General features: G+C 37.9%; 2 protein-coding genes across 2 annotated transcripts in view; one reads left to right on the top strand and one right to left on the bottom strand.

Moving 5' to 3' along the window:
- The window catches only part of NUP37 (nucleoporin 37kDa), a 45,785-nt gene extending 30,997 nt beyond the window's left edge, over nucleotides 1–14,788 (bottom strand). The window contains exons 1-3 of the mRNA XM_011935015.1: nucleotides 14,351–14,788; nucleotides 13,719–13,939; nucleotides 7,492–7,616 (exon numbers count right to left, since the gene is read on the bottom strand). Of these exons, the coding sequence (XP_011790405.1) occupies nucleotides 7,492–7,616; nucleotides 13,719–13,874 (281 nt within the window). The 5' untranslated portion in view covers nucleotides 13,875–13,939; nucleotides 14,351–14,788. The remainder of the gene's footprint in view (nucleotides 1–7,491; nucleotides 7,617–13,718; nucleotides 13,940–14,350) is intronic.
- A 765-nt stretch (nucleotides 14,789–15,553) lies between these two features.
- The window catches only part of PARPBP (PARP1 binding protein), a 65,904-nt gene continuing 58,527 nt past the window's right edge, over nucleotides 15,554–22,930 (top strand). The window contains exons 1-2 of the mRNA XM_011935003.1: nucleotides 15,554–15,654; nucleotides 19,226–19,381. Of these exons, the coding sequence (XP_011790393.1) occupies nucleotides 19,229–19,381 (153 nt within the window). The 5' untranslated portion in view covers nucleotides 15,554–15,654; nucleotides 19,226–19,228. The remainder of the gene's footprint in view (nucleotides 15,655–19,225; nucleotides 19,382–22,930) is intronic.

The raw sequence follows: 22,930 nt of genomic DNA on the forward strand, positions 1-22,930 counted from the left end.
TGAGCTCATTTGTGCAAGGTCCAATTTTATCATTCTGCATGATACTCAGTTTATTCAACACCATTTACTGAAGAGACTATCCTTTTCCCCGGAACCTTTGTCAAAGATCATTTGATGGCTATGTGAAGGTATTTTTCCTAAGTTTTCCACTCTGTTCCATTGGTCTACATATTTATCTTTATGCCAGTACCATACTGTTTTGATTACTGTATAGCATTGTAATATGATTTGAAATAAAGAACTGTGAGACCTTCAGCTTTCTCAAGATTGTTTTGGTCATTTGGGGTCCTTTGAGATTCCATTTGAATTGTAGGATGGTTTTTCTGTTTCTGTAAAAAGTGCCACAGAGATTGATAAGGACTTCATTGACTCTGTAGAGCTTTGGGTAGCATAGACACTTTAACACTATGAAATCTTTCAATCCATGAACACAGGTTTTCTTTCTATTTATCTGTATCTTTCATTTCTTTCTGCAATGTTTTGTAGTTTTCAGTCTTTGGCTTCCTTGGTTGTCTAGTGAGGGTTCTTATGAAAGGGGATACCATGCACTACATTAGCATACAGTTTATTTTGCACCTCTATATATTTATATATTGCACAAGAATGCCATGGCCGGGTGCAGTGGCTTATGCCTGTAATCCCAGCACTTTGGGAGGCCAAAGTGGGCAGACTACTTGAGCCAGGTGTTCCAGACCAGCCTGGGTAACATGGCAAAACTCCATCACTACAAAAAAAAAAGAAACAAAAAACAATTAGCCGGGTGCAGTGGCGTGTGCCTGTAGTCCCAGCCACTTGGAGACTGAGGTAGGAAAATCTCTTGAGCCTGGGAGGCGGAGGTTGTAGTGAGCCAAGATCACGCCATTGCACTCCAGTCTGGGTGACAGGAGCGAAACTTTGTCTGAACAGCAAGAATTCCATATTATCTTTAGCAGGTTAAAAAGTGCCCTCAGGCCGGGCACAGTGGCTCCCGCCTGTAATTCTAGCACTTCAGGTGGCTGAGGTGGGCAGATCACTTGAGGTCAGTTTGAGACCAGCCTGGTCAAGATGGCAAAATCACATCTCTACTAAAAATACAAAAATTAGCTGGGCATGGTGATGTGCACCTGTAATCCCAGCTACTCTGGAGGCTGAGGCAGGAGAATCACTTGAACTTGGGAGGTTGAGGTTGCAGTGAGCCGAGATCACGCCAATGCACTCCAGCCTGGGTGACAGAGCGAGACTCCCTCTCAAAAAACAAAAAAACAAAAAAACAAAAAAAAAGTGTCCTCAAAAAGATGAGTCTATGTGCTAACCCCGGTAACTGTAAGTGCTGCTTTATTTGAAAATACAGTTCTGCAAACATGATTACATTAAAGGATACTGAGATGATCATCCTGGATATAGGGTGGGCCCTAAATTTAACAATGAGTGAAACACAAAAAAGGATAAACACAGAGGAGAAGGAGGTATGAAGGGTAAGAGATTGAAATGATGCATCAACAAGGCAAAGAAAGTCAAGGACTCCTGGTTACCAACAGAATCTAGAAAGCAGGCATGGAATGAATTCTCCCTTAGAGCCTAATAAACCAATCCCACTGATAACATGATTTTGAACACGTGCCTCCAGATTATAAATTTCTGTTGTTGTTTTAAGTTATCATGCTTGTGGTGATTTGTTATGGCAACAGTGGGAAATAAATACACCCTCATAAATCGTATACAAATAGATGACTGTTTCATTAAATTGCTTAACAGATGTTGAGTATCAAGTTATCCCCTAAAAATCTGCCATATTTTAACAAGATTTTCATTTGATTAACCATGTCAGCCTAGTAGTGGCTCTACCACTTTTTAGCTATACAACTTGAAGATGGCATTTAACTACTCAGGGCTCAGTTTCCTCCTCAATAAAGTAAAGGAGACTGGATTAATTTACTTCTAATGCCCTTTGTATTAATAAATGAAAGAACTCTATCAATCTCATTTTAAAATGCAAATGTACACTCTTATCATTACTGTCACTTAACCTAACGAATACCTATATTTAATCAACAATGCATTATAAAAATAGGTGCTTTGATTTGGGACATAACAGGTCCAGCAAAAAGCAAAAAAAGCAGGGAGAGCCAAAACCCAATCAGGTCCACTTTGTGGTCCTGATGGTGAAACTGGCCCACCTTCCCCACAGAACTAATGTTTACGGTTTGGGGATAATTACAGAGATTGACTCTCCTGTTCTTAAAGCCTGAAACTTTTATTTGTCTTCTCTGAGTTCCTTTCTCAGGAAACTGACCTTCAGGCCTCCCAGACAGTATAAAGGAACTGAAACTTACCAGATCATTGCATCTCGACAATGAGACACCAGACCCCTCGTTTGTCATGATTGGTTCCTTATACCTTACAATTCCTGTCTTTCTACATGTAGTTACATTTCTTCCCTGCTGTATAAATTCCTAATTTTAGTGGGTTAGTGAGATGGATTTGAGACTTATCTCCTGTCTCCTCAGCTGCAGCACCTGAATAAAGCCTTCTTCCCTTGCAATACTCGTTGTCTTAGTCACTGGCTTTCTGTGTGGTATGCAACAGGGCCTAGACCAATCCCTTGTTTTTCGGTAACAATGGCAACACGTTAAAAAAATAAATCCCCTCCTATGCTGCATTTGGCATACACACAGTATGATAGGTTGCTAATGCCCAAGCTTTGATACCAGAACTTTGCCCAATTTAGTTTAAACTCCCCTGTCTAGGCTTGTCAGCTTCCCTTTGGTTGACCTGTCAGTCCATCTCCCCAATCATTCTTCACACCTTTCACAAGTGGACAAGACAAGGAAAAAAAAGGGGAAAAGGAGGAGAATCAAAAGGCCTAAGAAACACTGAAGAAATACGTGTCAGCTGTTAGGGGAAAAGTATGTTTCAAGTATGTTAAGGGTAGACTCTGTCTCAAAAAAAAAAAAATGTGCACATGTACATTATGATATATATGCACAGTAATGTTCAAACAGCACATTCAGAACCCCAAACTGGAAATATAGTATTAATAGAAGGCATAAACTGTCACAGACTCACAATGAAATACTACATAGTAATAAATAATTAGATCTACAAGTAGAAACATGGATGAATCTCATATATATAATATGAAGTGAACAAAGCAGAACAAAAAAATACATATAGTATTATTCTATTCATAAGAAAGTTCATAAGCAGGCAAAATTAAGCTATATTGCTTAGGGATGCATCAGTAACTGATAAAACTATAAAAAAAAGCAAGGAGATAATTATCCTAATAAACATGAAACTGATAGCCTTTAAGGGGAAAGAAGAAGGTTGACTGGAGAAGGGCACACTGGCAACCTCAAGTGCTAGCAATGTCCTATCTCTTGACCTCTGTGATGATTACATGAGTGTTTATAATAAACATGTTACAATGCACATATATACTCTGTGCTGGTTAATATTAAGTGTCAACTTGATTGGATTGAAGGATACAAAGTACTGATTCTGGGTGTATTCGGGTGTTTCTGGGTGTTGCCAGAAGAGATTAACATTTGAGTCAGTGGAGTGGGAGGGGAAGACCCACCCTCAGAAAGACACACCCACAATGTGGGTGGGTACGATCCAACTGGCTGCCAGCAAAACTAGAAAAAACAGACAGATGGAGGTAGATGGAGCTAACTTGTTTAAGTCTTCCAGCCTTCATCTTTCTCCTGTGTTGGATGCTTCCTGCCCTCGAACATCAGACTCAAGTTCTTCAGCTTCTGGACTCATAGGCTTACACCAGTGGTTTGTCAGGGGCTCTTGGGCCTTAGGCCACAGACTGAAGGCTGCACTGTTGGTCTTCCTACTTGTAAGGTTTTGGGACTCCAACTGGCTGCCTTGCTCCTCAGCTTGCAGACCCCTTATTGTGGGACTTCATCTTGTGATCATGTGAGTCAATACTCCTTAATAAACTCCTCTTCATATATACACCTATCCTATTCGTTCTGTCCCTCTAGAGAACACTAATACATACTATGTGTATGTTTAAGCATGTATGCTATATTTTATACATGCAAATAAAGGGTAAGAAAAAAAACTGTAAAACAAAGCTTATTCTACCTAATTCTTCTCCTTTGAATTTGTCCCATTAATATTTTGGGAATTCATTATTTCTTTGCTCATAGGAAACTCTACACAAATTTGCCACAATAATATCACTCATGTTGAGGATTTCAGTAGATTTCCTCAGTTATAACAAAACTTTGTTCAAAATGTCATCTCTAAAACAGATAAAAGCTATTTTGGAAGTTGTTAAAAGAAATATCCCAACTAAGAGGGTTTGTAAAGAGGTATTAATAGCAAAATGAGGCCAAGTTCAGTAAGAATGTCAGCAAACAGAGGAGTTACAGTAATCAAAGAATACTTACTTAAAAAGAAAATTAATAATCTTACTAGGATCTAAATAAAACCAAACAAACCAACCCAGAACACTTTATGGCCAGCCTTGTGTTGCTCCACTTTTCTTTGAATCCTTGCTGTTTTAGGGATATTTAAGTTCTTCTTTAACTGAATCAGAAAATCTCACAGAACTGAAATAAGATGAACAATGAATTCTCTGGCCACTGTAAAAGAAAAGCAAGTAGTGATGGAAAGAGTAGAAAGGCAGGGAGAAAGAGAATTTAAGGCAACTACATGCTAATGATAAGCCATCATAAAGGGTTTCTAAATGTAAGATAAAAATTAATGATGATAAGAGAGATGCTGAGTTATACCTCAGTCACGGTGACAGACTACTATTTATTTTAGAATACTATAAAAAAGTAAAGTAAAAAAAGTATAGAGAGTTACTCTAGTATAATCACAATTATGTACAAAAATGAAAAGGGTATTGGGAGTACAGGTGGCATTCTTCTCCTTTTTATTTTCTGTGTTTTCTAAATTTTATTAAGCATTTATTATTTTATAATAAAAATAATGTATTTGAAAACAACAAGATTGTGCTGTCATCTTGCTCTAAAAATAGTCTAATATTAATGGCTTGCTAATGTTTTTCGAATTTGTTACTGATATTTGTATAGTTCCAAAAAGGACTTGAGACAGTTTACCAAAAAATAAGAAAAAACCAACCAAACAAAAACACCAACCAGAAATGAAACACAGCAAATTCACTAAAAAGAGGACAGGAAAACAAGTACCAAGCAACAAGGAGAGTATAGAATACCACAGCTGAATATCTAGGTTAAAGTATCACAAAACTTAAAACCAAGGGAAAAAGACTGTTTCCACAGCTTTCAAAATTTAAAGAATCAGAGACTTGTTCTCGTTTAGGTCTAGATATTGTGACCACTTTCTTTTAATATAAAAGGAAACTAACAGCACACCAGCTGCTGGCAATGACATTACGTATGCTGACAAATGCTATTGTGTAGATTATTCAAAACTAAGTTAGCTAAATATTGGTACAGGCTTCTAGGAAAAAACATGCAACATCTTCACAACCTATAAGAAATCACACAATGATTTCTAATAGAAGAAACAAATACACCAAAAAAGAGTCAGCATCATCAGTCATCACGGAAATGTCATTGTGGCATCAACTAGAATGGCTAAAATTAAAAAGACAGGCTGGGCACAGTGGCTCATGCCTGTAATCCTAACACTTTGGGAGGTCAAGGTGGGTAAACTGCTCAAGCCTGGGTGCTCGAGACCAGACTGGGCAACATGGCAAAACCCCATCACTGCAAAAAACATAAAAACTTAGCTGGGAGTGGTGGTGCATGCCTGTAGTTCCAGCTACTTGGGAGGTTGAGGTAAGAGGGAGGGTTGAGGCTGAGCCAAGGGAGGTTGAGGCTGCAGTGAGCTGTGATCATGGGTCTGGTTATCAGCCTGGGTGACAGAGTGAGAACCTGTATCTAAAAAAAAAAAAAAAAAAAAAAAAAAAAGATTTACAATAGTAAATATTGGAGAATAGGCCAGGTATGGTGGCTGATGCTGTCATCCCAGCACTTTGGGAGGCCGAGGCAGGTGGATTGCCTGAGCTCAGGAGTTTGAGACCAGCCTGGGCAACAGTTTGTAGGGACAGGCAAATCCCTGTCCCTACAAAAAATACCAAAATTAGCCAGGCATGATGATGGGCGCCTATGGTCCCAGCTACTCAGGAGGAGGCTGAGGTGGGAAAATGGTTTGAGCCTGGGAGGTAGAGACTGCAGTGAGTGGAGATGGTGCCACTGTACTCCAGCCTGGGCAATAGAGCCAGACCTTGTCTCAAAATGAATGAATGAGTGTTGGAGAGTAGGAAGACCACCCTTAGATTATTGGGGAAAAGACAAAATGGTGGAGCCACTTTAGAAACAGGCACTTTCTTAAAATGTTAAACATATATCTACCCTATGACTCAGCAATTCTACTCCTAAGATAAATTAAATCGTATAACCACCCAAAGCAGTATCCAGCAAAAAATAATAACTAAAGTCTGGAAACTGTATTGGTACCCATTTATAGAAGAATGAATAAACAGACTATGGTCTGTTGATACACTGCAATGAAGTACTACTTAAAAAGCACTGGTATACATAACAATGTGGAAAAATTGCAAAAACAAGCCAGACACAAAAAATATTCTGTATGATTCCACTTATATGAAGTTCTAGAATAGGCAAAACTGATTTCTGGTAATAGAAATCGGATCAATGGTTGCTTCTGTAGGGAGTGGGGTACAATGATTAACTGGGAAGAAATATGAAGAAACTTTCTTGGGTGACAGAAACACTGTGCATGAATAGGGTGTGGGTTATACAAGAATATGCATTTGTCAAAACTGATCAAACTGTACCCTTAACAGCTAAGAATATCAGAGTATCTAAATTATCCCTTAATTTAAAAAATGAAGTTAGCTTAATAGTTGATAACTTTTAGTTCCTAAGTTCTGTTTACTAAAAAAAGACACATCTTTTAGATTTTACATTTGTAGGAGGCAAGGCTAGTGTTTTGTAACAAATCTTAAATAACCTAACATATTCTTGCCCCTGTAAAGAGGGTTTCAGCAGGCATTGCCAGGATTTTTTCTCAGAAAACCATCATTCTTTTTAAACACTCACAAAAACTGAAGTCCAAGGACCAGAACTACAGATTTACATACTGTTAGACAAGAAAATGTGATCTTGGCCTATGTGTGAGGAAGGAAAGCTCATTAACATCTCAACCACATTTAGTTATTTTAAGAGTTGTACTTTCAATTAAGTTGTAAATTCAGTGAACAATCTGTAAAGACCTTGATTCAGATGAATCTCAGGTAAAAAGCTTTGTAATTTGACTCAAACACATGGTCAAAGAATCACAGTCATGGCTGTATCTTTAAATTACAAATTCAGATGATAAGCCTAAATTATTAAGTAGTAGCAAGTATCAAAATATCTAATATCTTGGGTTGTGGAAAATGGAAATGGAGAAAAAAGTATCTATGATCAGACTTCAGATCATGTAACACAATCAAAGTACACTAGTAAAGAGTGCATTTGGTACTGTTAAACTTACTTGATTACTGGAGGCAGTGAATCAAGTCTAGTCTCTGGGCTCCAAGCTATGCCATCGACCCTGACTCCATGGTGAAATGTTCGAAGTGTTTTATACTGAATGCCTTCAACGTCTGCTTCTTCTTCCTAAGCACACACAGTAAATGTTTTAGTAAGTAATGAGAACAAACAATATAATATTCTGTATTTCATTATAATGAATTTATCAGAAGGTTATGTTTATGCTTTAGAAAAGTTCAAAAGCAAGTTACATATTAAGATTTAACTAGTTCATTGAATTAAAAAAAAAAATCCAAAGTTGTCTAAGCCTCACAAAGTAACTCTCTAAGGCAACTAGAAACAAACAGTAAATATGTTCTACTTTATCTTAGGAGGCATTTCATAATAAGTTCAATGAAAAGGGACTGCTTGGTCAGGCATGTTGGCTCATGTCTATAATCCCAACACTTTGCGAGGCTGAGGTGGAAGGATTGCTGGAGCTCAGGAGTCTTAGATCAGACTGGGCAACATAGTGAGACCTCTCTCTACTTTATAAAAAAAGAAAACAAAGAAAATGGAATGCTCTAAAGAATCAAAATATTCTAGGTAAATGAATTACCAGAACCGGATTATCTACCGACAATATTAAAAAAAATACACTGAACATTCTGATTACATGGAAAGTACTTTGGGACCTCATAAAGACCTCAAAGTCTTTATAATCAGTGTCAACAATGTTCATGTAGTGTTACATGTGGCATTATATGTGTGTAAGATGGTACAAATAATTCATCTGGACAGTCTATGAATAGTGAATATGTAAGAAATAATCTGGTTAGTTTTAGATATTTGATTCTGGGAATAAATGCTTAATAAAGTTGGCTTATTTATCTAGTTCAGCCCTACTAAAATGATTTCAGTTTATCTTCATAGGAAGGTGAGAAAAAAAATCAACTTTAAAAGTCAAGCCATCCATCGCTGGCAATGGGGACAATAACCTGAAAAGTTCTCCCATTACAACATTGCAAAAATTCAAATACAGACAAGCAAACAACTACCAAGGTATGCAGCCGTTATAAGGGCATCTGCCTACATGCAATGATTTAAAGCTTCAGTTTGCAAGAGAGAGGAGACAAATCCTAGTGCCAGGACAAGGAAGGATGCCAGATCAGAGATCTCTGCATAGATCCAGGGCCCTTAAGGAGGAAGCAGGAAAAAACAGACAAACAAAAAGAAAACCCTGCCATGCAAAATACCTACCATGAGTAAGGGAAGGATACTTAGGGGGCCTCAAAAGAATTGCTAATGTTCCTTTTCTTAAAATAGGCAGCAGGTATATAGGGATCCATCTTATTACTCTTTATGCCTTTATGGATAACACATATTTTATAAGCATTAAAATACTGCTCAGCACCACAGGAAAGGTAAAAAAGAAAAAAAATGATAAAAAAATTTTTGCAATTTTTAAAAAAAGTATATCATTGTTCTGCTATTTAAATCAATACCTGAACTGGGTCTAGAGACTAACGCCAAATTTTCATGACAAATTTGTCCAAGAAATCTTGTGTGTTAACTACAGTTATTTTTAGTATCAGGGAAAAAAAAAATCTAGCAGGTGAAACTTGATATTTAATGAAATACGTATGTCTATATTGATAGGAATTACTGCTCTAAGAATTCCATTCACCCAGAATCTAAATGCAAAGTTTTATAATGTCTACTTGAATGAAATCCAAGTAGATACACTGATTTTTCCAGGATAGCCTATGGGATCCTAGTAAAGTCATTTCACAAATATACTACACACCTTTCTCTATATAATTCAGATACCCTTTGAAAATAACTTCAAATTTCAGGTGAACTTAAAGTTAACAGCAAAAAGTTTTTCCATAAATGAAAGAATAGAAATACACATATCAAGGAAAGAAAAACACTGTCAAATTTTACTACTTCGTAATTTGTGTGTATAATAGTTGTATAGCTAACAGCCAGATATGCCAAGACAGCAGCCACTAAGCAATTTTAAAATAAGTTTAGGAGCCTAATCATAGCTGACTTCACAGTTTGGATTACATCTATTTTTCCAAAGTTGACAAATCAGTCTCTTAAAAATGAAGTTTTTACATGTAAATACACATCCTCTTGCTGTTGCAACAATATTATTGACAATCAGGTCCTATAATTTGTTACCCAAATCACATATAGGATTACTGGGTGGTCATGGGGATAAAGAAATCCCAGGGACTGTATAGCCTGGGCTTTTTGTATTACCAGTGAAACCTTTTTTCCTGGCAGCACTGTTTGCCACTGAGCCAACTAAAAGGCCAGGGTGTGTGTGTGGTATAGGCAGAGACAAATGCTATTTTGGATTTAATTTGGGGTGTAAGCAGAATTGTATAGGCAGGAAATTAAGACACTTTGGAAAACTTGCTATAATACAAATGATTATACAAGGCTTCGGCATATTTGAGGTTGGAGCAAAGCCAGGTTGATGGAAGTGCTATTATAAGGGTTTGAAACTGGCAGGCCCTCCTACTACACCTATTTAAGGCCAAATACAGAATTTCAGTTAGTTAAGACTGTGAAGTTTCTCTAGTTCAATTCTTTCCCCCAATGTTTGAATCCCTAGGAGAGCATCTGAGTTTACACAACCCCTCTCTCTGAACATTTCCAGTGAGAGGGAACTAGCTACTTCTTTGGAAAGTTTATTCAATTGGGGAATAACTCTAATTATTAGAAGAGTTCTTCACATTAAGCCAAAATCTGTTTCCATGTAAATTCTACTCATTATTCCATGTTCCATCTCTGGAACCACACCAAGTCAGTCTAAATTAACGATGGCAAGTATCTGGCCATAGTTGATCTCCTCTAGGTGAAGACACACTAAGCAGCGGATTCAGCCTTAGCCTGAAAGCATTATAAGCAACAACTCTGTCCACTCAAATAGAGGTGACAAATAACATAAAATCCACTTACCATTCTGAGTCTAATACCTCTTTCACAGTTTTAAACATTTAGATACTACCCTGAAATTTGTATTAAAATATATTATCTTCTCTGAATCATAATATACTGCTGAGAACTAAAGAATATTATTATTATATTAAAGATTATTGTCAATTTACAGAGGAAAATGCAGAGAGAACTGTGCTGTCTGATATGGTAGCCACTAGCCACACAGGACCTTACGAAGCACGTGAAATGTGGCTAGTTCTACTTGATACGTGTACACTTTAAAAAGTGTAAAATACATAGCAGATTTCTAAGTCTATTCAAGGGGTCTTCATTAGTGAATTGAGGCCTCTACTATAACTTGGATGAGAACACTGATTTAGGCAAGCATACATGTTCATGCTCCTCTGCCCTTTAACAAAGGTTTTTATAGCAGTTTTCTTATTGCTCTGCTTTATATTTAAATATTTCCTTAAGGATACAGTCCTTGCTTTTTTCATGTCTTGGCACCCAGTATGTACTTAAGGAATATCTGACAAATACATGACACCAGTAAACAGTACTATCGTGCAGAAGCTCATATGTCCATCATAATCAAAGAGACAGCATGAGATTCTGAAAAATGCTTTGTTGAAATTCAAATTCACTATATCTACAACGTTTTCTAAATAGCCTTAAAATAAGGATTATTTTTCTGAGAGGAATGTGGAGATCTTTCCACTTAATTTACCTTTACTTAGTTTTCTCTCAAGACAAGAGGCATGAAACTGGGTGCAATGGAACTTGAAGGTTCTAGGACAACAGAATAGCAATAAGGTTTAACAGTGTTTAGCTAGATAAAAAATAACTTCAAAGAAAAGCAATAATTTATTTTGAAATGGACTTACTGAATTGTATTTCCAATGTCTGGTGCAGAATATAATTTGTGTTTACTATTGTCCAAATTAATAAAAATCTAATTTTTTCCTTAGTAATTTGGGCATGAGACCTACATTGCTAATCTCACAGGTATGAGGGTCAACTGAGACAATACATGTGACCATAAAACATAACAGAACACAAATGTTTATACTAGTTCTTTTTTCTCACGTTGTCATTTTCCTTCTCTCTCCCATCTTCTCCCTCTCTCATCTTTGCCTTTCTCTTTTCCTAATTTGTTCTCCACTGACTTTCTCTCTCAACATTTCTTAATCATAAATGAGATAAACATTTTTCAGTGTTTTTGAATACAATTTTATGTTCAGTTATTAATTTTAGAAGTAATGAAGCAAAAATTAGTTTTACCTGTAGGAGGCTGCTTTACTCTTTTGTGCACTGGTGGCCTGCATTAGAGAAATGGTTTTTCCTCAGTCTTTTTCAAGTATGTAACATTGTTTTAATCATATAACTTTTTATGATCCTAAACCATGTCCATGTAAGTGAGGCTGAGGGTCATATTTAGTCTAAAAGGTAGTAATTTCTACCCCCCACCCAAAGAGACAGTATGAAATAGCCTAGGAGCTGTCATATTCTACTCAGACAGCAACAAACGAAACTTTTAATTCATATTTCCTCTTAAATATGACTATATTCCAATTTGTAAAGCTTTATATATTTATTGTGCTATAAAATGCCAAATTGCACTTCTGATGTCAGAATACTGTAAGATTCAGAATTGCCGCTGGGCATGATGGCTCACGCCTGTGATCCCAGCACTTTGGGAAGCTGAAGCAGGCAGATCATGAGGTCAGGAGTTCAAGACCAGCCTGACCAACATGGTGAAACCCTGTCTCTACTGAAAATACAAAAAAGTTAGCTGGGCATGATGGCACGCGCCTGTAATCCCAGCTACTCAGGAGGCTGAGGCAGGATAATTGCTTAAAGTCAGGAGGCAGAGGTTGCAGTGAGCAGAGATCACACTACTGCACTCCAACCAGGGTGACACAGCAAGACTCCCTATCAAAAAAAAAAAAAAAGATACAGAATTGCCTTTTCAGTAAAGGAGGAAATAACATTTATAATGATATAATATCACTTTAGTGATAGTTACTTTAAACCTTAGAAAATTGGACACTTCCAAATTACCGCATTAATTATAATTTGAGAAATACAGTTCTATTAATAATATTCTGATAGGCCACACAGGGTGGCTTACACCTGTAATCCCAGCACTTTGGGAGGCCAAGGCGGGCGGATGACATGAGGTCCGGAGTTCGAGACCAGTCTGGCCAACATCATGAAAGCCCCTACTAAAAATACAAAAATTAGCTGGGTGTGGTGGCGCATGCCTGTAATCCCAACTACTCAGGAGGCTGAGGCAGGAGAATCAATTGAACCCAGGAGATGAAGGCTGTAGTGAGCTGAGGTCACACCAGTGCACTCCAGCATGGGCGACCAAGCAAGACTCTGTCTCAAAAATAATAATAATAATAATAAAAATAATAATATTCTGACAAAGGCTTAGCCAGATAGTCCTGACGCTTGAACCTTCGTTGTTCAAAGTCTCTCTTACGTGTAAAACTAGTTTTCCTCTGAGAAAACATGGTTTATGTTCACCACAAAGCAATGTTACTTTGGTGATTAAATCTGAGAGTGTTACCACTGCCCATATCAATGACAACTAAAACACATATATGGATTACAATGTTGTCAGATGCCCTCTCGGAATTTTACACATACTAAAATTTGAGCATTGTTTTCCTCTTGTTTACAGGAGAGGCTAAATATCTTATTCAAGGTCTCATAGCTAGTAAGAAGTAAGTAAAGCAGGAGTAAACATGTAGGCATTCCAGTTCTAGAATTCACGCTCTTAATAGCTATGCTTAACTGCCTCAATTAATAAGACTCCATACTCTGCATACTTCAGATGCACAAAAAGTATGACAGCATACTAATAGGAAAGCTGAATATTATCAAAGCTATAAAATCTCCTAGAAGATCATTTTCCAGGCTCTCAATATTAGCTGGTTTCATGTCAAAGCAGGATGTAGAAAAACCGTAATTAATTGGATCTCATTTATATTGTTTTTTTTCCTGTACATAACCACTGTTCAGTTAATCATAGCCTTCAGTTATCAGAATATTCCATTAATGATCATGAAGCAAAAGAGAAGCCTCATACTATTCTTTTTCACTATCTATATAATGTTTACATAAATCTCAGGCACATATAACTGGGAACATCTTTCTCTATGGGCTTTATCTTTTTTTTTTTAACATTCAAACTCAATATAGTTTCAAAGTTTAGATTTGGTTTGTGTAAGTTCTCTTATCAGTGAAATATGTTCACTGTCATTCGGTGCAGTTTTATAGACTAACCTGAAACGTACACGTGCCAATGACCACATAATTATTGCCACCATATGCAATTAAGTTTCCTGAATCCCCATTCTCAAAGGGATTAAATTCTACCACATGCACATAATCTTCACAATCCACAGTGTAGGCAGCATTTCTTGAGGCATCTTGCTTCATCTTGTATGTCAAAATTCAAGCAGTTGTGAAAATTAAATAGCCTTCTACTGGACAAGGTCACGAAACTGTGGATTACAGCACAGGTACAATTAGAATGGTCGAAGTGTTAGTCATTAAGCAAATGCATCAAAATAAGGTTGTGGTGTTAAAATGAGACAGAAAGCTCAAAAGAAACATTTAAAGTACTTATCAAGGGACAGAAACTGAAGGAAAAATATTAAATCTAGTTATTAATGGTTCCACATTGGCTCTACAGCTTTTTCCCGTATCTGTGATTCTAGCAGACAATAACACCATAAAGCTCTGTTTAGATTATCTAAAACAAAAAGTATTTCATCTGAAGATGGAATCATTTTAATAGCAAATGTTAATAAAAATTAATAACTTTTATGAACCACTATTTGTAGGTGCCACATTAAGGATTTTACCGACATGACCACATCTAATATCTGTACAAATCTAAAGGCAGGTACTACCTCTGGTCTCCATTTTGCAGATGGAGAAACTGTAGCTTCAGTAGGTTAACTAACTTGCCAAGCTTGTAAGCAGGGCCAGGATTTGGAAGACTTCATTGTGTGTGGAGAACCAGTGCTAATGAAGAAAAAAACAGCCTTCTGGCTTAAAGGAGTCCACAATTTAGCGATAGTTATGACTCAACGTGAAAAGGGCTACAATATAAATAGATATAAAATACACGATCTGTTGTAAGGAGTGCCAAAATTTGTGATACAAAAATAATGTTCGGGGGGCTGGGGGAAGGGAGAGCATCAGGATAAAGAGCTAATGCATGTGGAGCTTAATACTTAGGTGATGGGTTGACAAGTGCAGCAAACCACCATAGCACACGTTTACCTTTGTAATAAACCTACACGTCCCGCACACGTATCCCGGAACTTAAAATAAAATTTAAAATAGTAATATTCTTAAAACTAGGCACAAGACTTTAACTAACCGTCAGGGACTAGTGTGCACTCTGGAAGTAGCATTCCCACAGGAGAATTATAGGTTTTAGAGTTTTTGGTTTTTTAAAAAATTCGACACAAGGGTTGTCCTGAAAACAGACGGGCTCAGTAACAAACATATCAAGCACCTTAAAAGTATCTACTGAGAATCAGATGAGTCCCACCTCGAGACGCTTATAAACTAGTAACCTTAGGAATGGACATCCGGGACTGGAGACTTGTTAAGGGTGACCAGCAAGTGTTATGGACATGGAGGCAGAGAGGTATAGGAAGTGCAAGAGATTCGAGGTCAGGATATTGTGCAGTTCCCACACCTACTGCTCATTAAAGCAGTGCCCAGGGCCTCACCATACATGTTCGGCAGGACTTGCCCCTGTAAAACTAGAAGGGCAGAGAAGAAGGGAGAGAACAATATAACTCCCTGCAATGAGCCCCGACACCTCTCCCCGGGCCAGGCGAGTTCCTCAAGACCCCGCTCCCACCTCCCGGGACCCGAGGTGGGAAGGAAGAACTCCCGGGGATAGAAAGGCAGGGCTGGGCGGCCGGCAGAAAAGCATCGCGGCCTCTTGGGCTCCCCGCTCGATACGCACCGCAGAGCGCCGGGAACCGACCAGAGACAAGCTGGTCTTCCTTGGGGACTGCTGCGACGCGCTCTGGCTCTGCTTCCGGGTCGGAGGGCGAGCGCAGCGATTGGCTCCCGAGGTCTCCCGCGAGGTTTGAAATGTATTCAGCTGCGACTGAGGCGGCCGTGGGAGGGCCATCCTTGGGGGAACTTTCTGCAAGCTCAAGCGTACGTCTTCGGGTCTACGCCTAACCAGGTAAATCTCGCGTCTGCCCCACCCGCACTGTCTCATTTTTAAGTGATGTTTCAGGCTGTGGCTTTTGAGGGTGTTTTGCACTATAATACCCGGTCGTAGCAAAGTGCTGTGGGACCGAAGTATTATGGTGCAGTGACTTCGCGCTCGAGTCTGGTTGGGCCTGGGGGCTGTAGGTGGAGTTCACAGTATCTAGCGATGGAGCTGGAAGGTCCTGAGGGTTCGTTTGCAGCTTGGAAGACAGGCCCATAGAGGCCTGCTTAACTTCCATTAGTTAGACAGGAAATCAGGATTCTAGTCCCACTATGCACGCAGACTCCAATTCCTCAACTTTCTCCTACTTCTGATTAGTTACAGCCTCCCAAGGAACCTTTGGGACTTGCACTCTAACACTGATAATGATGTTGAGTGCAGTTTTTTAATTGAGCACCTACTAAATGCCTGGCACTAGGTGGGTTGTGTACTCGTTGCACTGACGTCTCATTCTGTGAGGTAGGAATTCCCTTCCTGGTTTTGCAGGTGAAGAAACTTATGCTCATTAGAGATTTTAAATACCGAAGGACTACAGGTCATAAATGGGGGAGCCTGGAAGTGATATCTGACTCGAAAATGTAGTTCTTTCAACCATTTCACACTGCCTGCCCAGTGACAATTTTTTGTCTCACAGTTTTTGCTCTAGAGCAGCTGGAATCCAATTTTTAAAAAATAAGTGTTATCGCTGCTGCCTTTGGCTACTGTTTTTTTTCTTGTATAGTGCAGCCTGCCATTCAGAGTGCTGGCATATTTATTGTCTCATTGACTCCTCACAAGGGACTGGAAGGGAAGTATTTCTGTGTAATGATGCTTCTACCTAGGCAACCACGTGTAAGGCTTATCGCATAGGCTCCCTCACCCAGCTAGCTACAGGAAGAGCTGGGACTAGACCAGGGGTTGGCAAACTATCTGTGCTGCCTGTTTTTGTGCAGCCAGCTCCTTAGCTAAGAATGAGTCTTACATGTTTATATGGTTGGGGGAAAAATGAATAATGTTTTGTGATTTGTAAAAATTACATGAAATTCAAATTTCAATGTCCATAAAAAAAGTTTTATTGGAGCACAGCTGTGCTCATTTGCTTGTTTATGTATGTCCGTGGCGATTTTCACACTAGAAGGTCAAAGTGAGTAGTTGTGCCTGCCTCAAATATTTACTGTTTGTTCCTTTAGAAATAGCTGATCCCTGAATGAGACTCTTGGTTTTCTGTCACCATAGTAATGCTTTTTTTTTTTTTTTAAGACGGAGTCTTACTCTGTCACCTAGGCTGGAGTGCAGTAGTGCTATCTTGGCTCACTGCAACCTCCGCCTCCCTGGTTCAAGCAATTCTCCTCTCTCAGCTTCCCGAGTAGCTGGGGCACATGCCACCACACCCAACTAATTTTTAGCAGACATGGTTTCACCATGTTGGCCAGCCTGGTCTCGAATTCCTAACCTCAGGTGAGCCTCGGCTTCCCAAAGTGCTGGGATTACAGGTGTGAACCACCATGCTAGGCCAATGCTCTTTTACTTTTAACTCAAAACAACTTAGAAACTCATAATGCGTGATAATAGTTAATGTGCTTTTATACATGCCAGGCACTGTTCTAAAAGCTTTACTTGTGTTTATGTTGTTTACTCGTCATAAAACCCTATGGGATAGGGTTTTCATTTTCATTATGAGGAAGCTGAGACAGGGAAAGGTGATATAACTTGGCCAAGATCTCGCAGCCAGTAAGTGGTGGAGCCACATTTCGGAATAGTCTTAATTCCCAAGTGAGTCTTCATTAATAGCAATCAAATCTCATAATACGACCTTTAGATAATACCGGTAAGTAATTTACTCCCAAAAATTTATTTCAGGCAAAGTGACCATGTCACTGAAGCTGACACTTCTTCACTTTTTTTTTCTTTCAAGAGATGAGGGTGATTTTTTGAAGAGAAATACAACTCTTAGCTATTTACTAGGTTTTGCATTTATGTAAATAATTAATCTCTGATTTTTCTACCTGTATTTTTAAGTTGCATCATAGATTGTATCTATAATTCAATTATTTTGCAAGTGGCATATGTCTTTGTTCTTGATTATACAAACCAAAGATGCCAGTAAACATCTAAGATTCTGTTTATGCCACATAAAAGTAGAAGAAATGCATAGCAGGAGTCAGGAAATGGAATGAGTGCAGGAAAATGCCCCAAATAAGATGATAGGCATGTGAGTATGCCTAGACTTGAGTACTTAAAGTAGGAAAAAAAAACTTTTAGCAGGCATGTCTGTAAACTCAGAGAAAGGAATTGGATGCCTTGTGTAGTCTTGGGTACATGAAACAATGGCACTGCCTCAAATTATTTTGAAAGGCTTTTGTGTGCATCAGGAGAAGTTATTTAATATGATGCTTTAGGAACACAGCTTATAGAGTTAGACGTCTTAAGTTTATGCTGTTTGTCCACTTACAAGCTGAGAGACATGGAGGATATTAGGTAAAATGAGGATAATAACAGACCTGTCTTATTGGACACTTGTGAGAATTGAGTGAGGTAATCAATATTAAGCTTTTGAAAAGTATCTCCACCAAGTAAGCTCCTAAATATTAGTTATTTTATTGGTTATGTAGTATAGTGTAACAAACCATTTCAAAAGTTAAGGTTTTAAAATAACCCTTTCCTTCTGATTCTGTGGATCAGCAGTTTGGGTGGGACACTGCTAGGTGATACTCTGGTGGTCACACAGGACACAATTCCTCCAGTAACAGGTTGTGACAACACATGTGAATTATCTACCAGGGAAGCTTATTAGAGACTCCGTGCCCAGGGTTTTTATTGGGGGCTAAGTGCAAAGGCATCCACTGTCTGACATGTACCAAAATTCCAGACTCGCAAGTGTTTAGCATAAACTATATTGTTTTAATGAACAGTTTAGCCCAGTGAACCACTCTTACTGGAAACGCTCCTGAAATCTAAGTTCCCGGACTGAACTCCAGCTTCAAAGGATAGCATTCAGGCCTATTGTATTAGTACTTCTGCACACACCACTTAAGGCCTAAGCTCAGAACTCCCACAGCGTCATTCTTGCCACATTCTGTTGGTTAAATCAAGTCATGAGGCTGGTCCAGATTCAAACAGGTAGAAAAATAGGCCACCTCTTTTGGGACAATGTAAGATGGGAGGAAATTGGCTTTTTAGGTTTTTTTTTTTTTTTTCCAATTTATCAGATATTACCTATCTCAAAACAAATATATATATTTAAATACAACTTTAGTTATGTTTGTAATTATAACTTTGCAGTAAATTTGCATGTCTGTTTTTGTGTGAATTTTCAGGATTGAAGGCTACATTTTGTTCTTTCAAAAGGTTTGGCTTAAGAAACCAAAGGGAAGGGAAATATGATTGAGCAGAAATTGTATTATTTTGTTTTCCTAAATGTAATTAAAAGCAATCTTGGTAAATACGAAATGACCTCTCATTCACTATATATTTTTCTCTATCTGTGCTTGCCTATACATGTTAAATGTTAATTTCCAGTTAACATAAGGTACTTTAACTTTGTATTCTGTCCTACTTTAAGATAATGGCTGTGCTTAATCAGAAGTCTGTCCTGGATATGATTAAAGAGTTTCGAAAGAACTGGCGTGCTCTTTGTAACTCTGAGAGAACTACGCTATGTGGTGCAGACTCCATGCTCTTGGCATTGCAGCTTTCTATGGCAGAGAACCACAAACAGGTTGGTAAACTATATTTAGGTTAACTTGTTTTTTTAAAGCAAAATTTCATTGCTGCCCATTTGAATAAACTTAAGAATATTAATTTCCTTACAATATGTGCCCTTCTATGATAATACACCATTTTCACAAATGCCTCTGTGTATCTGTGTCAGAATGTTACAATTGAATTTAAAATGAATTATTTCAAAATTAGACTCTTCATATGTATGATTATACATGGGACATGCACATTTGTTGTTTAATAGGAAGACTTAGGATAAACATGTAACTATTATTGTGGTCAAATTATTTGTATTTAATAAGACTTTCTTTGTTCCCTAAACTTTTAAAAACTATTGGCTCTTGTACCCCAATCCTGGAAATTCTGATCTGCACTGAGATGCTGGAAACTGCCTTTAAAAAATTTCCACAAAGTGATTCTTACTTAGGTAGCTTGAGCCAGGCTAGTGTTTGGAATTAAGCCCTAGCTAAAGGGCTGGAGGTGTTCAGATGAGAAAAGGATGAATGTAGGATAGAGTGGTAAGGAATGGCTTTGTGATATTAGATGGATTTTAGATAAAGGAAGAGAAAGCTGTAGAGGAGGCATGATGAGGAAAGTCAGTTCAGAAGAAGGGTTCAGGGGAATCAAAGTCATGGTTTGACTTTGGTAAAGATACTGGCTTGACTAGAGAAGAGGATTTTTGAAGGGTAGAATTAGTTTCAGTGGGTCTATTGGGCTAGATACTGAAATGATATTCTGATGAGTTGTTTTAATTTTACATGTCAGTAGTTTCCAGATTTTTAGATTCCATAGACCAGTAAAATTTCTAAAAAGTTATTAGACACTGACAGATTTTAACCATTTCTCATTTTTGCAAATAAGGCCATTGAGAAAAAATAGTTACTATATACTATGATCATCATTTTGAAAAAGGAAGAATATTTTAACACTTAAAAATTAAAAAGTATAAAATCTTAAAACAGGGATAGTGTTTTCTACCCAAGAATAGTTGACAGTTTTAAACAATGCATGTTAAGATAAATTTTGAATCTCTGAAACAATGACAAAATGTTATTTTACTTTATATAGTCATTTTTTGAACAAATACTGAGTTTTTACTGTGTGTTAGACATCATTGTAAAAATTGGGAATACAGTAATGAAAGAAGTCTCTGTTCTTATAGAGTGAACCTTCTAGGGAGAGATAGCTAGTACTGTAAGATATTTAGTCTTTTAGGACATAATAAATGCTATTAATAATAGTGTTATTAATATGTACATAATAAACATACAGAAAAGAATAAAACAGATGCAACTAAGGAATATGCAGAGTTTGGGATGAAAGGGTTGTTGGAATTTGAAACAAGGTGGTCAGCGAAGGCCTCACCTGGAAAGTACTATTTGAGCAAAGATTTGAAAGAGGGGAAGTCATTAGCCATGGGGATTTTTATGGGAAGGGACTATCTCAGGCAAAGGGAGGAGCAGGTGTAGCAGCCCTGAGGTGGGACTATGCCTGTAATGTTCCAGGAACAGTAACAAGGCCAATACAGCTGTTTGAATAAATGTTAATCTCCTTCCCTCCACTAATTACTTTTTTCTCTTTTTCTGTTTTTGAACTTCTACTATATGCCAGGCATTGTGATATGTGTTGGGGTTAAAACGGTGAGCAAAACTGGACTTGACTCCTGCCATCATGAAGCATATTACCTAGTAGATAAGGCAGACATTAAGTAGAGGATCATACAAATACATGTAAACTAATAGCCATAAGAAGAATATGATGCTCAGACATCAGACAGTTGACTTCATCAGAGAGATCAAGCTGAGCCCCTCAGTTGTACTAAGGTAAATGATGGGTTTGAGAATATTGAATAAATAGACTAGCTAAGGGTTAAACCTTGGTGACCATACACTGGAAAATAATGAGAGAGGAATTGAGGCCATTTTTCAGAATCAGTCTTGTATAGTGATTGAAGGCTGTTATTCTGGAATCAGACTATATTCAAATCACCTGCTTTCATTTATTTATGAATTACTTCTAAAGAAATAAATAAGATTATATCAACAAGCTAAGTGAAATATACCCTCAAAAAACATTTAACCCTCATTGTAGAAATTTTGACATGCTGAAATACTCAATCCAAATCAGTTTTTCTTCAGGTTTTGTCTATGTAGCAGTCACTCAGTTTCTCTACTTGCTAATTTTCTACTTGCTAATTCACTTAATTCAGTGTGAAAGTTCAGACTCTGGGTGGGAAAGAAGAGGTGAGTTGCAACTGAGCTTTTCACAGTTCTTTTATGTGTGTGCACATGTGTAGGGTGTGGTGGGTTGTAGTTCAGTTTTATTTCAACTTTCCACATATAGAGTTAGCTTAGACATCCTCAACTGTGCTCAGACTTCCAAGCACTCAACAATATGAAACAACATACATATATGTCTGCAGGTGCATTCATGAGTAGCATATAGTAGTTAAAAGTAGATAGAGTTGGTTGTGTATATCCATTGCTTATATTTTTTATCCTGTGTTTGAGCTCTATTTAGGTTTCTCTTTTGTTGTCTTTTTTTTTTTTTTTTTTTTTTGAGACAAAGTCTCGCTCTGTGCCCAGGCTGGAGTGCAGTGGCGCGATCTCCACTCACCACAAACTCCACCTCCTGGGTTGACACCATTCTCCTGCCTTAGCCTCCCGAGTAGCTGGGACTATAGGCACCCACCACCATGCCTGGCTAATTTTTTGTATTTTTAGTGGAGATGGGGTTTCACCGTGTTAGCCAGGATGGTCTCCATCTCCTGACCTCGTAATCCACCCGCCTTGGCCTCCCAAAGTGCTGGGATTACAGGCATGAGCCACCACATAGGTTTTTAATTCTCTGAAGTTTAAGAATATAAGTCTTAAAGTATAATTCTTACAACCGAATTTGACCACAGTAAAGCTTTTGAATACCTAGTAGAGTTGTTAGTCTATCTAATGGCATATTTGTTTTTTCTTAACTGTTAAAGTGGGAGAAAAGAAAAGATATATTAAAATACCCTTTACATTTTAGGTTTTTAGCATGTTTTTTGAGGGGGAAATTTTTTTAGCTTGAATTATACAGTGCCTCTCTAGCAGTTTTAGCCTGCTAATTTTTTTTTTTTTATTATTATACTTTAAGTTCTAGGGTACATGTGCACAATGTGTAGGTTTGTTACATATGTATACATATGCCATGTTGGTATGCTGCACCCATTAACTGTCATTTACATTAAGTACATCTCCTAATGCTATCCCTCCCCCATCCCCCTACCCCATGACAGGCCCCGGTGTGTGATGTTCCCTTTCCTGTGTCCATGTGTTCTCATTGTTCAATTCCCACCTATGAGTGAGAACATGCAGTGTTTGGTTTTCTGTTCCTTGCGATAGTTTGTTCAGAATAGTGGTTTCCAGCTTCATCCATGTCCCTACAAAGGGCATGAACTCATCCTTTTTTATGGCTGCATAGTATTCCATGGTGTATATGTCCACATTTTCTTAATCCAGTCTATCATTGATGGACATTTGGGTTGGTTCCAAGTCTTTGCTATTGTGAATAG

This window comes from Colobus angolensis, unplaced genomic scaffold (genome assembly GCF_000951035.1).
Source record: "Colobus angolensis palliatus isolate OR3802 unplaced genomic scaffold, Cang.pa_1.0 Scaffold10, whole genome shotgun sequence".
Classification (NCBI taxonomy): domain Eukaryota; kingdom Metazoa; phylum Chordata; class Mammalia; order Primates; family Cercopithecidae; genus Colobus; species Colobus angolensis.